Here is an 18,733-nt window from a genome sequence, read left to right as displayed (position 1 = left end):
CACACTGGGCTAACCACATGTATGAGGTCAAACTGATTCATGGTCTCATGCTCTCTGGTCTCCATTTAAATTTAAATATGGATCTAAAGTCTGAGTTAGGACTGACTTTCTGCTCTACTGATCAGTTTCTGGACGAAATCAGAGATCAGCTTGAATTAAATTTTAATGTTTAATGTTTGATTTGTTTGATACTTTATTTGTCTGTGGGTCTAAAAGTGTGACCGAGCAGCTAGAAACAAAGAAGAAGAAACCTTCGAGATTATATACTGATACTGGATTTATGATATCATCTGTATTCAGAGATGAGAGTGCAGTGATTCTAACTGCTTTTCCTTTTATTTAAGGGTCCACATGGAGGCTTCATTTGCTTCAGTTAAAAATGATCTGATGAACAATAACACTGATGCAGCAGTAGCAAGAATTCAAAGATATTTAAGGGATTCAGAAGAACCACATGATATTCCACTAAATATCGCCATCACAGGAGAGTCTGGGGTTGGTAAATCCACCTTTGTTAATGCCTTAAGAGGCATAAAGAGCAAAGATGAAGGAGCTGCCCCTACTAGCATGACACAAACCACCTCAGAGGTCACACCGTACCCCCATCCAAACTATCCCAATGTTACTTTATGGGATCTTCCTGGAATCGGCACCACCAAGTTTCCAGTTAAGAAGTACCTGAAACAAGTTGAATTGAAGAAGTTTGACTTTTTCATCATCATCTCAGACACTCGCTTCAGAGAAAATGACGTGAAACTTGCAAAGGAGATTCAGAAGATGAAGAAAAAGTTCTACTTTGTTCGCTCAAAGATCGACAACAACATACATGGTGAGGAAAGAAAGAAAGACTTCAGTAAAGAGGAGACTCTTACAAAAATCAGAGACGACTGTGTTCAAGGTGAGTTTCTTATCTAATCACTTTTACCCAAGTAACATGATTTTGTCGATTAACTATTTAAAAATATTCAGAACTTAGTTTGATTTTTTCCTTGTTAAAAAAAAATGCTTTGATATCTATTTGCGTTAACATGTATTTTCTGTAAAACAGGACTCAGAGATTCAGGGGTCGAGTCTCCACAGGTCTTCCTGGTGTCCAGCTCTGAGCGCCACCTGTATGATTTCTCTCTCTTACAACAGACCTTAGAGAGAGAACTTCCTGCACACAAGAGAGATGCTCTGCTGCGTGCCATGCCCAACATCAACCTGGAGATCATCAACAAGAAGAAAGAAGCTTTTCAGTCCAGAATAAAGTACTACTCTCTTCTGTCTGGAGCTGTAGCAGCTGTTCCAGTTCCTGAGCTGTCTGTTAATGTTGATCTCATCATGATGCTTTCAGTTGTCACAGAATATGTAACTGGGTTTGGTCTTGATAAGCAGTCGCTGAAGAAACTTGCTGCCAGCTCAGGTGTGTCATATGATGATTTGTGTGCTGTCATCAAGTCAGAACTGGCTAAAGAAAAAATAACCAAAGAGTTCTTCATGAAAACGTTTATCTCAGTTCAAGGTAAAGCTGCATTAATGGAAGCAGAGAAAGTATCCAGAAAGTTTTTCCTATTTGTAACTGCAGCATCAATGGGCATCTCTTCTGTAACAACCTACTTCACTCTCAGTTATTTCCTCAACCAGCTTTCTGATGATGCTCAGAGGGTGTTCAACAGAGCTCTGGGTGTGAACATATCAGTGTGATACTATAAAGTAAAGTAGTCACCTGTTGACACATTTTAAGCTGCAGTGTGCAAACAATTTCAAGGCTTATTTTCTTCATCAGAACAGAAACAGAGTAACTGTTTCCTGCTCATCACATTAATACAGAAACAAGTGTAATCTTACTTTTCATAAACTGTGTACCGTGGAGAAGAGCTACTGACTTGAAGCTGTGATGCTTTTCCTAATTATTTCATTAATTTTTAATGTCAACATTTTGTCCAAATCAGATCAAATAATGAAATTGGTTTTGCTATATTATATCACCATGTCGTATCTTCCACCATAATAAATACTGAGGTATGCATAATGTATGATGTCATGTGATAAGCAGAGGTGTGTGGAACAGAAACTGCTCTGTGGTGTTTGTGTTGACTGTATATTGTGTTCACTGCCCTCCAGTGGTCGCAGTGAGGAGCTACAACAATAATAATACAGTTATGAACTCTGTTTATCACCATCATTCTCTTATTATTAATAAAGTGCTGCATTAGCATTATTTATGACCCTTAAAAAACATATTCCAATGTACTAAACAACACATTATAACACCGGGTGAGTTATTATAGTCTCTATATGTGTAGTAGACAAAATATTAGAAACACTGGTGAGCACCTAAACACTGAGCTTCATCATGATTGGGTTAAAAGTAAAACACAAGTCCCCACACCAATTTCTTAATTTGTCAGAATGCATGTGGATAATATCTATAACAACTGAAAACTAAACTGAATGACTTTAAGAGCTTGTTCAGAAAATGATTTAAGTCATTTTTCACTGTTAGAAATTTGTCAACCTGCAGAGCCAGCACCCCTATACAGGAACCAATGTGGGTGAGAGGACTCGCCCAGCTCAAACTGCTGCAAGGCCATCCAGGTGTCTTTCCTGCCTCTGATATGGAAATGGTGGTCCTGAGAGCAGGTGCAGTTTATGTCTGCTACACCTGTTCCCTTCTAGATAATTTACCGGTTTAGCTGTTAATTACAGGGTTCATTTTAGTGGCCTGGACAGTCAGCCCCAAGAAACTTATATTTTAAAATTCTGGAGTAACATCTAAGAGCTATTTACACTACAACTAATACTATTAAGTTAAAAACTGAATGTTCACAATTTAAACCTTAATAGCAGGATATTTTATTAAAGCAGTTTAGCAAACCAGAATAAAAAATAATAATAAAGCAAAATGATTATAATAACTTGAATTATACTTAACTAACCTACTCTGAGCTAATGCTGATTTCAGGGCCGAGTACAATAACCTCAGTTTTATCTGAATTAAGAAGCAGAAAGTTAGTGGCCATCCAGGTCTTTATGTCTTTAAGACATTCCTGCATTTTAACTCATTGGTGTGTGTTATCTGGCTTCATGGACAGATAGAGCTGGGTGTCATCTGCATAGCAGTGAAAATGTATGCTATGTCTTCTAATGATGCTGCCTAGGGGAAGCATGTATAATGTAAACAGAATTGGTCCTAGCACTGAACCCTGTGGAACTCCATAATTAACCTCAGTGTGTGAAGAGGACTCTCCATTTACATGCACAAATTGGAGTCTATTAGATAGATATGATACAAACCACTGCAGTGCAATACCTGTAATACCTACAGCATGTTCTAATCGCTCTAATAGGATATTATGGTCAACAGTATCGAACGCTGCACTGAGGTCAAGCAGGACAAGCACAGAGATGAGTCCACTGTCAGAGGCCATAAGAAGATCATTTGTAACCTTCACTAAAGCTGTTTCTGTGCTGTGATGAGCTCTGAAACCTGACTGAAACTCTTCAAATAAACCATTCCTCTGCAGATGATCTGTTAGCAGTTTGACAACTACTCTTTCAAGGATTTTTGATATGAAAGGAAGGTTGGAGATTGGCCTATAATTAGCTAAGACTGCTGGGTCTAGAGATGCTTTTTGAGTAAAGGTTTAACTGCAGCCAGCTTGAAGGCCTGTGGTACATAGCTGATTATTAGAGATAGGTTGATCATATATAAGATCGAAGAATTAATTAATGGCAGGACTTCTTTGAGCAGTTTTGTAGGAATGGGGTCTAAAAGACACGTTGATGGTTTGGAGGAAGTAATTATTGAAGTTAACTCAGAAAGATCGATTGGAGAAAAAGAGTCTAAAATATCAACAGTTATCAAATTTGGCTTTTTTATTTCAGTAATGGTTACATTTTATTTGTAAAGAAGTTCATGAAATCATTACTAGTCAAAGCAGCGGTGGGGAACTCCAGGTACCAAGGCCCGGTGTCCTGCTGGTTTTAGATAACACGCCCTGGGTCAGCACACCTGAATCAAATGATTAGTTCATTAGCAGGCCTCTGGAGAACTTCAAGACATGTTGAGGAGGTCATTTAGCATTTAAATCAGCTGTGTTGGATCAAGGACACATCTAAAACCTTCGGGACCTGAGGCCTGGAGTTCCCCCACCTCTGTGCTAAAGGGATGGTTGACTCAACAGAGCTCTGACTGTTTGTCAGCCTGGTTACAGAGCTGAAGAGAAACCTGGGGTTGTTCTTAGGGTTGTAGTGAGATGTTCTGGCTTTGTGGAGGGCTTTCTTATAAAGCAACAAACTATTTCTCCAGGCTAAATGATCATCTTCTAAATTTGTGACACGTCATTTCCTCTCCAGCTTACGAGTTACTGCTTTAACTCAGTAACCAGTAGGTGGCAGACAGTCACTCTGACAAATAAGTGACTGGCCCAGTAATCCCTTACAAAAGTACCACAGGCCAGTTATGGTAACAGAAGCCGTCAGTAACACAGAACGGCTGTTTTGCTGTGTTTCAGAGCAATAAACCTCAGCGTGCACCTGGATGAACCTCGTCCTCCTTCAGTGTGTAACAGTGACAGTGAAACTAAGGCACAGCAGTGAATGTTTGGAGGGGGCTCGATGAACAGAGGGAGAGGTTGGTTAATGGGGGTGTGGAGAAGCTGCAGTTGGGGACGGTGAAACAGATTGATTCCTCTTCTAGTCTTAAATACTGCCTGCAGATTGGCCTGGATCTCCCACAGGTGAGTATAACAGGTGTAGTGACGAGGGCTCCGCCCAGAGGCGGGACCACAGGGACACCATGGAAAAATCCAGATGACTCAGCCGGCCCATGACCACTTCTCATTTGAGACTTTTTTTAACAGCAGATCCTTAAACGTAGTTACAGCACTTTCAGAAAGACACCTGCTGTGATGAGTCCTCATGTGTAATCCATTATTCTAAATGTAAAGGCTACTGTCACTGATTTTCAACATCTGGATGTTAAAATCATCTACAATTAATATTTTTATCAGAACTGAGCACTAAATGAGATAAAAGTATGACAATCAGAAACTCGAAGGCCCAGATGGACGATCGATGACAACAAATGAAAATGTTTTTTTAGTTTTCTGGCTTTCAAGTGAATTAAAACTACGTCTACATTTTTGGTGATTGATGAGTGTAAGAATGCTGCCACTCCTCAGCCTCTGCTTCGAGGCTCCTAGCAGTCAGAGAACTTAAGCATAAGTTTGCTAAGACCACACAAAGGCAAATGTGTCCGACAGTTAAAGGTATAAGAATATGGAATTCTCTTGAAGATAATCTCAAGAGTTGTACAAACATGCACCGTTTTAAAATGTGTTACACACTTAAAAGGATAAATCAGTATGAAGAACATGAAAGTAATTAGGGCTAAATGTGGAAGAAAAAATTTTTCATTGCCATTTAATGCTGTATATTGCTGATTATATTGATTTGTTGTTTAGTTTTGCATTGTTACATAAAGATACATGTTAGAGGGTTTTTTGGGGGGTATTGGCGCCCTCTTGTAAGAATATTTGGATTGCAGATAGGTCAGGATCTTCACACTGTTGACCATCTCAACAGCAGATCCGTTGATGTGCAGTGGGGTGTGGGCCATTGAGCTCTTCCTGAAGTTACCAACCATCTCTTTAGTCTTCTGAACATTTAGAGACAGGTTGTTATTCTGACACCAGTCCACCAGGTGTTGTACCTCCTCTCTGTATTCAGACTCATCGTTGTTGGTGATGAGACCCACCACTGTTGTGTCATCTGCAAACTTGATGATGCGATTTGAGCTGTACTGTGCAGTACAGTCATGTGTTAGCAGGGTGAACAGCAGTGGGCTAAGCACACTGAGTGAGAAAGGTGAAGAGCAGATGAGATATCTGTGGAGCAGTTTTGGTGATAAGCAAACTGTAGCAGGTCCGGATTCAGTGGAAGCTGAGATTTCATGTGCCTCAGTAGCAGCCTCTCAAAGCATTTAGTGATGATGGGCGTAAGTGTCACCAGCCGGTAGTCATTGAGGCAGGACACAGTGGACTTCTTTGGCACTGGGATGATTTTTGTGGTTTTGAGGCATACAGGTACCACAGCTGAGCTCAGTGATGTGTTTAGGATGTCGGTGAGGATGCCTGCGAGCTGGTCAGCACACTCCCAAAGCACCCGGCCAGGTATGTTGTCAGGTCCTGCAGCCTTTCGCGGGTTTACTCTGCGAAGTGTGATCCTGACATCTGCTGTGGCCAGACAGAGTACTTGGTCATTGGGGGAGGGGGGCATCTTCCTTGCTGGCTCTTTGTTCTCTGCTTCAAAATGTGCAGAGAAGTCATTTAGTTGGTCCGGCAGGGAGGGATCACTGCTGCATGCCGGAGGTGTTGGCTTGTAGCCCGTGATTGTTTGGATGCCCTGCCACATGCGCCGAGTGTCCTTTGTACTTGTGAAATGTGTGTTGATCTTATCTGCATGATGCCACTTTGCCTCTTTGGTGGCCCGTGATTGGTCTGCTCTGGCTGTAGTCTAAGCTTCTCTATTGTTGGACTTAAAGGCGGAGTCTCTGATTTTCATCAGGTTGCGTAGCTTTGCAGAGAACCAGGGTTTATGGTTTGCGTATCGAGTTTCGAAGTTTTCAGTGGGGGAAATGTTTCATCATCCCCAGTCATAATGTCATGCATACAGTGCCTTGCAATTAATATTAATGGAATATGGTGCTTGCAAATGCAGTCAACCCTTTTCACATTTGCAAACCTCAATTCAGAGATTTACATCACAATGTTACCTCAAAAGCAATCTAATTAGTTACATGACCTGTTGTAATGTCTAAGAATAATTTAGAATTAATAATCACAGAAGTCAGTCTAATCCACCAGTTTAAGAGTGGACACTAGTTATCAAATCTGAGGAAAGGAACAGAACAACTTGTGAGCATAAAGAATAAACATGGACAACATTGTTTCAGTATCATAACCACATGGAGGCAGCTCACCAAATCATTAAGCACTTAAAGAAGCACTGTTCAATAAAGAAAGTCTTAAATCACCTTCCTACTCTATACACCTGGACAAAACGTAAACTAGTAACAGAGCTGCTTTTACATTAAAGTTTCTGAATTCAAGCAAACCCTCCTGCTATTATGCAGACTCACAGACTCACCCTAAACTAAAAGAATCAAGCATAAGGTAAACTAGAAACAAAGACTCTGGCAACTAAGGAACTCATGCTTACACATAAACAAGAGACTATGAAACCCTCACTAAACACACAGCTAACGTGGAGAACACGACAACGAACAGAGAAAGACTGAAGACTTAAATACACAGGCAGTATAACAAGGAGATGAGAAACAAGCAGAAATGCAGCTGGGACTAATCAGACATGATGAGCCAGAGGAAGCAAAACTGAAAACACTGATGACAGGACAACGGGCTATCAAAATAATATCAAAATAGAGACACACTAAGACACGGGGAACAGAGAGACTGAAAGACTTAGAGCTTTTTATTGTCATTGTGCAGTTTCTTGCACAGCGAAATTGGGTAGCTGAACCACAAAGGTGCTAAAGTAAGAAGAAGAGAAACCGATATACAACGAAGGCGGAAAATAAATAAATAATTCAATAAATAGAATAAAATAAAAAACAGTGTATATGTATACATATGTGAGTGGAAATATATACATGGTGTATGTGTAGGAAACATTGAAACAGACTGGGACCAAAATAATTGCACATGAGCCAAAAATATTGCACAGAACATGGAAAGACTGAGATATTGCACATAGATGATCAACAGCAGTGTCAGGGTGGATGTGTTGGGGAAGTCTTTACACACTCTTAGTTTGCATTACGAGTTCTGACAGCCCACGGGAAGAAGCTGTTCTTTAGTCTGTTGGTTTTGCACCTGATGGATCTGAGCCTTTTTCCAGAGGGCAGGGTGTTGAAGAGGTGGTGGTTAGGATGGAGGTGGTCCTTTATAATTGCCCTCGCTCTGGAGAGACATCTTGAGCTGGCAATTAAGTCCAGGGAGGGGAGTGGACAGCCGGTCACCTTCTCTGCAGTTCTGATGACCCTCTGTAGTCTCTTCTTGTCAGCTGTTGTGCAACCAGCGTACCACACAGGGATGCACCAGCACACTCTCGAAAGACGGGACAGGGAAACAGATGAATAGACAGAGACAGAACTAGACATACACAAGAGACATGACAGACTACACAAGGATGGACACAAGTGTGCTATGATGAGTCTGCTATTTTTAGCTTGTTCGTCATATACAGTATGGAACAACAAGATGAAAACCAAGTATTGCACAACTCTTCTAGGATCTTTTTGGCTTGCTTGTTCTGGCACCTGTAAACAAACAATGAAGTCCAGTTCCTCCAAAATAGAAATAGAATTTTTTAACAAAGTAAAATAGCAAAGTACCTCATCTCATTTGCTGGCAACATGCCAGTAGAAAATAAATCTCTAGTGATCCAGGCTGCTCCACATCGAAAGGAGCCAGCTGAGGTGGTTCGGGCATCTGACAAGGATGCCTCCTGGGCGCCTCCTGGGTGAGGTGTTCCAGGCATGTCCCACCGGGAGGAGGCCCCGGGGCAGACCCAGGACACGCTGGAGAGATTATATCTCCCGGCTGGCCTGGGTCTGTCCTGGGAACGCCTTGGTGTTCCCCCGGATAAGCTGGAGGAGGTGGCTGGGGAGAGGGAGGTCTGGGCCTCTTTGCTTAGGCTGCTGCCCCCGCGACCCGGCCTCGGATAAAGCGGATGAAGATGGATGGGTAATCCAGGCTACAATAGCATTATGTTAAATTATTCAATTATACCAGCATGCAACTACTTTGTATTATGACAGCACTAATCTCTAACTGTGATTCATTAGTGAATTTTCCCTCATTCTCAGGGATCTTCTGTTTAACCAGCTTCTAACAGGACTTCTTCTGTTTTTCCATCTCTCTTGATCCACTGATGGTGTGAGCAGCTGCTTATATTGAATTTGTTCATTACAACTGTAACAGACCAAAATGTTACTGTCAGTTAACTGACTGTACAAATAATTACAGGTTGAGTTTGAGCTGCTACATGAAATGCTTACATCAGGAGTAAACTATGTTTTTATTATCAATCAGAAACCAGTGATTCAAACCAACCAGTGAGTCCCAGAGAGTTGATTCTGTTCATCTGGACGTAACGTTCTTCTTCTTCAGTGGAAGAAACATTTCATCATCATCCAGGTGACTTCTTCAGTCTCAGCTGACTGCAGGTTTCCCCAACCTTATAACAGCACATTTGTACAATGACTGAAGCTAGCATCACTGAATGAACAATAAGGTGTGAGGTCAATTTGTCATCATTAATATGCAAACTGTCTTGGCCATTGATCAGTGGTGGCTGATCAATGGCCAAGACAGTTTGCATTTTGCATCAAGGAACTGACCTCCCAGCCCATTGTTCCTTCAGTGGTGCTAGTTTCAGTCATTGTACAAAGGTACTGTTTATAACAGGGGACTCAAACTTGCGGCCTGCATCACCCCACACACCACCTCACTTGCGGTCCGTATATTGACTTTAAGAAATATAACACAATTTGGCTGTTGAAGTGATTTTTTTTTGGTGAGGGAGAATTTGTTTGTTGTTGAGTGCAATGTTAAAATAAGTTATTTAAAAAGCCAAAAATGATGTAATATGAAGGCAACATGAACAGAGAGTACAAACCTGCACTTTAATTTTGTTAAATACAAACACAATGATAGCAGAAGTGCTGCCACGTGTCTGTCCAGAAAGAGAGGACCCATGTGTTTATTTGGTAGTTCAATGAAAGGCTTCAGTTAGTTAGGAGTGCGAGAAAAAAACTTGCATTCACATTTGCAGTTTTGTCTTGTTATACAATATTTGAAATTAAAAAACAAACAAACAAAACACCACATTTCAGAAATATTTGGGGGTGTTTTCTTGCAGTGGCCCACAGCTCATTTACGTTTTAGACCCCTGGTTTATAAGGTTGGGGAAACCTGCAGTCAGCTGATAATAATAATAATAATGGATTGCATTTATATAGTGCTTTTCGAGGCCCTCAAAGTGCTTTACATTGCCACTATTCATTCACTCTCGCATTCACACACTGGTGGAGGCAGCTACAGTTGTAGCCACAGCTGCCCTGGGGCAGACTGACAGAAGCGAGGCTGCCATATGGCGCCATCGGCCCCTCGGGCCAACACGAGTAGGCGGCAGGTGAAGCGTCTTGGCCAAGGACACAACAACCAGGACAGAGCTGAGACTGAAGAAGTCATTTCAGGGTAAGTTTTTGTGTGGTGTGCAGACAAGAAATAATGAAGCGTCAACAGCTGATGTCATACTGTGACACAAAAAGACAGAAAGGGACAAAGGAAGCATCGCTCCATTTTTTAACTGCTTTGTGAGCTTCATGACGTGTCAGCAGAGTGAGCGGCAGATGGTTCTGACCTGAGGTGGTAGTGAATCCAAAGTGAGCAGGAGGGAAGGTGCCACAAGGGAAATCAATATTTTCCAGTGGAGGGATACCTACCTTCGCACGACACTGGGCTTAAATGCAGCCACACTGATTACTGCTGATGAGCAGCAGGTGGGTGAGAGTGGACCGGGCTCTGGCCTGGGACAGATCTGGAAAAACACAGCCAGGAAAAGAAAAACACCAGCCGCTCACTCGGACCATGACAGGCTGAGCTTCATCTGGAAATTTACTAGCCGGGCCCACGTCCTCACTTTAGATTTGACAGCGTTTTAGTAGGTAAAGGCAAAGGCCTGGACATGAATTGAGCTGCGGTTTGGGGAAGGCCTCGAAGGGGACTGGCGACGGCTCCCAGGCCTGTCAGATCCCTGTGCACTAAATAGAAAGGAAGAAGTTAAAGAATTGAAAACAAGGAGAGAGGGGGGTGGGGCACGTAAACGAGAACGAACAGCTTGCAGAACTGGGGGAACCTATATAGATGACAACCGGAAGCAGCGTGTTTGGAGGAGAGTTCCTGCTCCTGAAATTCCGAAACATAATCTCCAACAGGAATAAGAATAAAAAAAGGTTTCTTCTAGCTGAAAGATGAAAGCTGGAGAATGATGCTGTTTGTTCTTTAGGTTTTTGACCAGTTTAAAATAAGATGAAAACATGAGGAATGTTCCATCTATGGCGATAAACGTTACAGTTCATATCTGCATTATTTGTGTTTTAGTTCCTGACTGAGACCGCTGGAGTCAAGTGAAGACTCATCACAATCTAGTCAAACAGAGCAGTTTCTGTTCTACACACCTCTACTTATCACATTACATCGTACGATGCTATGATGCTTGAAGAAACAACAAAACAACTAAATACAATTTTTCATCACAATTTATTAAATCAGATGACAGATATACTCAGATGAAGACGTTTACAGCAGCAATCATTTCATATATCACCTGAAGTACTGTCATTAATTACCAAAACAATAGAAAAGCTTGTATTTCTTTTCTGCACACGGTTCATATCTAAATAATAAGATCACATTTGTTCCTGTGCTGATGTGATGAAGAGGAAAGTTTGAGTGTGTGAAGCTGGTAGAAGTTGGTCTGTTGTTTCTGCTCTGATCAGCTACAGGACACTGGTTCAAATGTGCAGCTGAATCTTGATTGGGATTGAGAGTGAATTTAATGAATTTCATTAAGTGTTGCCAAGTTTCTTTGACCTTTACTTTTACAGACCCAGAGTCTTTTCAAACACAAACTGAGCATCATCAGTAAGCTGCTTGAGGATAAAAGTCAGAACTCTGTAAGTTATAGTCAAAGAAAGGCCTGTTGCTGCTGGGATTTCAATTACTGGAATCCACCTGGATACTTTCTTTACAGCCATTAATGGGTCTGTGTGTCCAAGTTGGGTCAGAACATTCTGGAGGAGCTCTTTAGTTATTTCTGCTGCAGCCAGTGGTGAAACGATGACGGCTCGTATATCAGTGTAGGGCACACGTGTTCTGGCTGATCTTGTCTGGTTCGATGTTGGACAGCAGAGTGTCCCTCTTGTATTTAGGAAGGTCTCTGTCTAAGGTCTGCTGTAAGAGAGGGAAGTCATACAGGTGGAGCTCAAAGCTGGACACCAGGAAGACCTGTGGAGACTCAAAGCCTGATCCTCTGAGTCCTGCGTGATAGAGAAACATGTCGACATAGTTACATATATAAAAATAAAAAATCAATTAAAATTTGAAAGTGAACATGTTATTCATACAAGTGAACAAGTCAATCTACAAAGTTATCAAACTCAGCTGTAAGTGATCAGACACTCACCCTGAACGCACTTGTCTCTGATTGTTGTCAGAGTTCTCTCTGCACTGAAGTCTCTCTTTCTTCTGTCAGCATTTATATCGTCATCAATCTTTGAGCGAACAAAGTAGAACTTTTTCTTCATCTTCTGAATCTCCTGAGCCAGTTTCACGTCATTTTCCGTGAAGCGAGTGTCTGAGATGATGATGAAGAAGTCAAACTTCTCAAATCCAACAAGCTTCAGGTACTTCTTAGCTGGAAACTTGGTGGTGCCGATTCCAGGAAGATCCCATAAAGTAACATTGGGATAGTTTGGATGGGGGTACGGTGTGACCTCTGAGGTGGTTTCTGTAACACCAGTAGGAGCAGCTCCCTCCTCCTCATCACATAGTCCTCTGAGGGCATTAACAAAGGTGGATTTACCAACCCCAGACTCTCCTGTGATGGCGATATTTAGTGGGATATTATTTTGTCTTTCTAAATGTTGTTGAATCCTTGCAGCTGCTGCAGCAGTGTCGTTGTTCTGCAGGGCTTCTTTAACTCCAGGAATTTCTTCTGATTCAGTGAATCTTTTGAATTCCCCATGCTGCTCCTAAACAAAAATAACAAGGGAACATTTAATTTTTATTGGATTACAGAAGATGGCTATATCTACTTTAATCTGACATTATAGTATTTCAGATTAACAAAATTACATTATGGTGGCCTTTCAATCTTTGAAAACTGGAAACTAAAGCATAACAAATTAAACTAAACTCAAATTGTTTATGAGTAATTACACTGAATTCGCGCAGAGCCATCACAGAGGGTCCAGGGTATAATTGACCATTTTTGACTACTTTGATTTTACCTCTATGTGTCACCTTTTAAAATCTGTTTAACGTACTGTATTGATGTCACACAGTGGAAATTTGTATTTATCTTATATTGTTTTTAGTCTGATTTTTAGTGTTTTTTTTATGAGAGTAGTTTTATTTGTATGGTTTTATTCTGTTTCTATTGCATGGTTTTTAGTGTTTTATGTGACATAGTTTTTAATCCACTGTGGACTGGCTACACATGGGACAAATTAGCTGATAGGGACCACCTGCTGAGGCATGGGTGTGTCCAGAGGTGGCCTATCAGCTGTGTAAAGATCTTTCAAAAGCAGGCTAGCTGAGCACTGAAGGCCCTCATTGTTTCGTCACACGAGACAAAACAACGACTACACCACACACTAACTGTACACTCCAAACTTGCTAAATGTCACAAATTTTTCACATCTCAAAACTCACTATCAATATCGCTCTCATCGCTGCCATTCTCAAAACTTTCCCTCTTCCTAAGAAATCAAATGCTGCATGTTGTCATATAATTTTCTGATTGGTTGACATGGGGTATTTTTCCACCAATAGGAAAGTATGTGTCTTGTTTGTTCGTTGTTTTTGTTTGTTTGTTTTTTCATTGCTCTGATTTAGTACAAAGTGTAGATTTTAAGCCTAGATTTTGTCAAACCTAAACACTAATTCCAGTGCTGGCGCCAGCTGCGGTCGCAAGGCTGGAGCCGAACAAAAAACACCCTGATAACGACTGTGTTTAGACTGTTCCCCCCCCATTCCATGCAAGCCACTGGGTTGGCTGGAGGACTGTTTACTTAGCCTGGCGGGGCGAAAGACACTGTCTCAGCTGAACTCTGGACACTTCGACGCTTATTCCCTTCCGACGCTGACGGTGGATCAAGGAGACGAGCGCACGCAGGCCCGCATGTACTGTCTAAATCGGCTGTCTCCACCCTTTACCCACCCCTGCTGCTTGTCATGTGTTTCTTTGGTGTTTTTAGATTTTTTTTCATGTGCAGAGGTGTTTTTTTTTGTGTTCTCAAGCCTTATGAAATCTCCCCTTGTGGGACTAATAAAGGTATATCAAATCAAATCTTAATCTTAATCTTTGCCCTCTTCTGCCAACTTCTGATCGAGCTCTCTGCTTTTTTGTGCCAACTTGTTCTCAAATTGTGTTCTTCTCATCCAGCCAACATTTTTTTCCTGGATGACTTCGTCCAGTTTTCTTTTGATTCTAAAGCCCCTTTTCCATTAGTACCTACTTGGATCGGCTCACCATGGACCGACTGGTTTTCCATTACAATCCAGTACTACCTGATGTGCATGGTTTTTGTCATAGCAACGCGTCCTAGCATCCTGTGACGTAATTAATATGCGACACGAACGTTACGACAAATGTAGACTTCGATGTAAAAAATATACCCTTGGCTCGATCTGTGACTTTTTGTCAGACTTGGATAACACAGCGTTGTTTTTTGTAGCCATTTCCTCCGTTGACAAGTTTCAAAAATGGCAGCTTTGACTTTCATGAACAAAAAGCTCTCATGACTCATTGAGTGACGCTACTGACCAGCCAATCGATGGCATGCAGTCTGATGACATCACATTTTAGTTCCTGCTTGGATTGCTTGGAACCCAGGTAGGACAGGGAATAAAAAAGTACCTGGTACCAGGAACTCTGATTGTGCCGAGTCGATCTGAGTAGGTACTAATGGAAAAGTGGCTTTAGCTGCTCATCGTGAAACTTCTTAATTTCGATTTCAAATTGCCCTCTCCACTGAGAGAGAATTTCTTTCTCTGTTTCAGCCTTAAAGTACTTTTTTAAAAAACTTTTTATTCCTTAATAAAATATCCTCTTTTTCCCCTTTATGTTAATAACTTACCCCTGCACTATCAAGTTTTCCACTTTCAGTCATATTAAGAAGCTGGTCTTCGTTATGAAATAAATAGATATTTTTTAATGCGTATCTTCTCATTAGATTGTTTTATGTATAAAAGAAGGCCAGCTTTGAGACTAGATCACAGGCTGACAGGAAACTGCATGTTTTTTGTAGAGTATGAGCAACAGACAGAGTGAAACTAAGTTCAGCCAGGTTGCCCTAGCAACAGACCTTAGAAAGGGGAAGTTATTGCAAGCTGCACAGGAAGTTTTAGTGCACAGACATATTAATAAATCAGACACAGAAAAGAGGAACTGAATAGAAGGAGTTTTGTTTAGAATGAAACTGTGTGACGTCTGGAGTACAGAAATAACACCAGATAAGACACATGTGGAGCTTCAAATGTTAGAGATCCTGCAACTGGCTTTTGGGGCTGTGCAGGGCTCTCTCTTCCGGAAGATGATTGAATAAAAAGAAATATAAAATGTTTTGACCACTATGAGTTGGGTTTTCTCTGTTCTATCATGGGGACAAAAGAATCAGGGTTAATATCTTTAATGGTTCAAATATTACTCACCAGGTCTGAGGTCTGCTTTCTGGCCAGGGCCTCCATTTTCTTGTACACTACAACTTCAGGTGTGTTCTTGAAACTGAAAACAAAGTTCTCACTGAGGAGGGCGTTCCACAGGTCCTGAATTTTGGTTCTGAGCTGTGAGAGAGTGATCCCAGCAGACTTTGAAGCTTTAGAGAGGATGGTGTTCTTCACTTCTTGGAGGCTCTCGCTGTAAGCTGGATTAGGAGCAGCCGTGGGTGGACTGCCCTCCCACAGCTGCCCACAGTATTTCACATCTTCCTGAACATCAAAGTCAATGACATCACTGAAGCGCTCAGCATCACAAAGCTCCTCTTCAGCTGGACCAGTTTGGTCATCTGGTCCAGATGTTCCTGCAGGCGTCTCTTTCCGTCCACGTTCTTCTCTGCTGCTGCAACATCTGGAACATCCTGAACAAACACACATCTGGGAGAAAGCTGAACTTTCTTCATCCTCATCAAAGCCTGAACAACAATCTGCAGAACGTCTTGGATCTTCAACAGATCATCTCCAAAGATGCTGATCAGAGTCACGTTTCCCAGACCAACGACAAATGTCACCAGTTCGTTGTCACGGTAATGGGTGGTGTTACCGTCCAGCTCAGGAGCCTGCAGGCCTTCAGTGTCCACCACTAGAACATAGTCAAAGTCTGTCTTCATGTCCTCTGATACTCTGAGCAGCTGCATGAAGGCACCCTTGGTACTCCTGCCAGCACCTACTGCAGGCTGCAGTCCAAACATGGAGCTCAGCAGTGATGATTTCCCACTGCTCTGGAGGCCCAACACTGACAACACAAAAACTCTCTGGTCCCCCAGTTTCTGGATGACTTCCTCTAAGAGGCTGGAGATCCATGTGAAAGGCAGGTGACCTGCATCCCCGTCCATCAGCTCCACTGGGTGTCCTGATATCATCAGCTGTGCAGCCAGCTCAGGGTATTTACACCAGCCAGCGTCTCTGCTCTCTCCGGCTGTTGTTCTGTGGGCTTCATAGATGTGTCCCATCTCTCTGAACATGTGCTCCAAGCCGAAGGATGCAGACTGCAGTTTGTGGGACAAGTCCTGGAGCTCAGTTTGTTTCATTAATAACAGACCAGATTTGTCATGTTTGTTCTTCAGAGCTAAGACCTCCAACCACTTTTCATCATAACTTTGGAGAACAGAAGAAACGTTCTCTGTGGAGAGAGCATCCATGAAGATCTGAGTCCATTTCAGGAAATACTCTCTGTCTGTTGGTGGCAGTGCTGAGAGGCTGTTAGTGAACAGCTCCATCAGTTTACTGCAGCAAGCAGCACGTTGTTTCTGACGCATGTCCATCAGTTTCTGCTGCTTTTCACTGTTTCCTCTGAGATGTTTCAGTTCTTTGTGTATTTTGCTCCACTGATGCCACAGATGGTTTTGATAAGGGAGGAATTCCTCTTTGATCTTTGAGATATCCAGGTTATCCTTTGTAATCAGCTGCATTATTTCCAGAGCAGCAGATCTGCCTCTCTGACAGGCTGGGTCACGTTCATCCACTCTGACTCCAGAGAGCTCAGCCAGGGTTTCCAGCTGGAAGGATGGTTTCAAACTGGAAACTTCTAGAGAAGATAAAACTTCTCTAATGATCTTTTTCAGCTCTTCAGATACATCTGACTGGTTTCTGCCTTTGAGACCCATTTTGTATTTTCCCTTTTTAGTCCTGAGAGCATCACAGCTGTCATCAACACTGAGACATATTAAAGGTTTATGAGACTTAAGGAGGGCGGCTATAAGTGATCTGCTTTCTTCATCTTTTTGCAGAGATGCAACAAGGAAAACGTTGATGGAGGATTTTTCAATCAGTATGTCGCGCTGTTTTTCAATCTGCAGAGCATCGCCGTGAAGATTACAGAAAGCCATGCAGTCCCTGAAGGCATCAGTGGGTTTCCCAGCAGGGCAGTACCAGGCTATCTCTGCCACACCATCCATCAGATGGCGAGAGCTGGTGCTTCCTGGGCAGTTCCTGTGGAAGAAGGTGCTGTGGTGGTCGTTGATCAAAGCGTTCATCAGCTGAGATTTAGACACTGACAGAGAACCCAGGCGGAAAAATGACACCAAAGGTGTCTGAGCTTTGCAGACTGGAACACTCTTCATGGTGACGACGGGTGAGCCATCTTTGATCTGAGTCGCCGTCCAGGTTTTTGTTATCTGTCTGAAAGTCCACAGAGGACACTCCATCTCCATTGTGACTGGGTCAGGGACCAGCAAAGGTAAAGCATACTGACACTGAGAGAGCTTTGTGACCATCGTCTGTTTAAGGAAGCTGTCTGAGCAGCGAAACACGGCCATCTGAACATCCATTGGATGCAGGTGAGTCTGTTCTGTGTCGACGCTGGTGTTCAGAAAAACCTCCCAATCACTGTAATCCTTCTCAGGGATGTCAGTCACCGGCCTTGGCTTTGGCTCTGTCCCCTCAGCACTGTCTGCTCTTACAGGAATATATCTGGCCCTGCAGTCTAACATCATCAGCCTGCGGACAAACATGTGAGCCAGATGTTTCTCAGATGTGACATGGTGCTGTGTCACAGGTGGACGGATCTGAAGAAAATCCTCTGGTGAGAATTTCTGCTGCAGTTTGTCTTGAAGCTGAAGTCTATCAATCAGTGTCTCAGTTTGTCTTTGACATGGATACTTGGTGAGTTCATCAGAAACATTCACTGACTGCAGGAAACAAGCAAAGAAACAGTTTGTTAAGGACTGATACTGTCATAGAAACTATCTCTAAGATCTTTGGTATAAATTTGGACTTTCCTACCATGTTTCCACTCACGTCCTCACCTGAGGAACCTGCGAGATAAAAAACAAACCAGGAGAACAGATCATGTGACTGGAATGAACCAATAAAACAGTCAAACTTTTGAGATTTTACCTTTGTTGGAGCGTTCCTTGTTCTCATCTTCTTCCCCTTCATGGAGGAAGAAACAGAAAACAGGATCTTTGTCAGAGTTTTCTTTAATAACCAAACTTCATTCATGAATGTCTGATTTATTACTTCTATTGACCTTTGTCAGGTTTCAAAGACGAGACCTCAGATCTGATCTCAGCCTCTCCTCCACCTGCTGCTGTGCTGTGAAGGTTCTCCATCTCATCTGCTCCTCATCTTTACAAAGGATCCACACATCATCTGTTTGTTTTGTTATCTAAACAGAAAATAGAAATAAATAGAAATATTTAAAAGTAGAAAAAAGAGTC

The 18,733-nt window shown here is 42.2% G+C and overlaps 3 protein-coding genes and 1 pseudogene across 4 annotated transcripts in view; 1 reads left to right on the top strand and 3 right to left on the bottom strand.

The window, feature by feature from the left end:
- The window catches only part of LOC146495637 (interferon-inducible GTPase 5-like), a 120,946-nt gene extending 115,851 nt beyond the window's left edge, over positions 1 to 5,095 (bottom strand). Inside the window, exon 1 of the mRNA XM_085142699.1 lies at positions 4,522 to 5,095. The gene's annotated coding sequence lies outside the window, so the exon portion shown is untranslated. The remainder of the gene's footprint in view (positions 1 to 4,521) is intronic.
- The window catches only part of LOC146495633 (uncharacterized), a 183,512-nt gene that overhangs the window by 100,342 nt on the left and 64,437 nt on the right, over positions 1 to 18,733 (bottom strand). The gene's annotated exons all lie outside the window — the stretch shown is intronic.
- Positions 1 to 18,733, bottom strand: part of LOC146495635 (interferon-induced very large GTPase 1-like) — a 123,985-nt pseudogene that overhangs the window by 100,342 nt on the left and 4,910 nt on the right. The window contains exons 2-6 of the transcript XR_014871080.1: positions 18,544 to 18,681; positions 18,411 to 18,446; positions 18,297 to 18,328; positions 15,510 to 18,202; positions 12,259 to 12,826 (exon numbers count right to left, since the gene is read on the bottom strand). The product of XR_014871080.1 is annotated as an interferon-induced very large GTPase 1-like (transcript). The remainder of the gene's footprint in view (positions 1 to 12,258; positions 12,827 to 15,509; positions 18,203 to 18,296; positions 18,329 to 18,410; positions 18,447 to 18,543; positions 18,682 to 18,733) is intronic.
- Positions 266 to 2,545, top strand: LOC146495638 (interferon-inducible GTPase 5-like). Its single transcript, XM_085142697.1, has 2 exons — positions 266 to 898; positions 1,049 to 2,545. The coding sequence occupies exons 1-2, from the start codon at positions 352 to 354 to the stop codon at positions 1,684 to 1,686; spliced, it is 1,185 nt and encodes a 394-aa protein (XP_084998823.1). The 5' UTR covers positions 266 to 351; the 3' UTR covers positions 1,687 to 2,545.

This window comes from Neolamprologus multifasciatus, chromosome 19 (genome assembly GCF_963576455.1).
Source record: "Neolamprologus multifasciatus chromosome 19, fNeoMul1.2, whole genome shotgun sequence".
NCBI lineage: Eukaryota > Metazoa > Chordata > Actinopteri > Cichliformes > Cichlidae > Neolamprologus > Neolamprologus multifasciatus.
The sequence above is the reverse complement of the archived record's forward strand: the minus strand, read 5'-3'. Positions and strand labels throughout refer to the sequence as shown.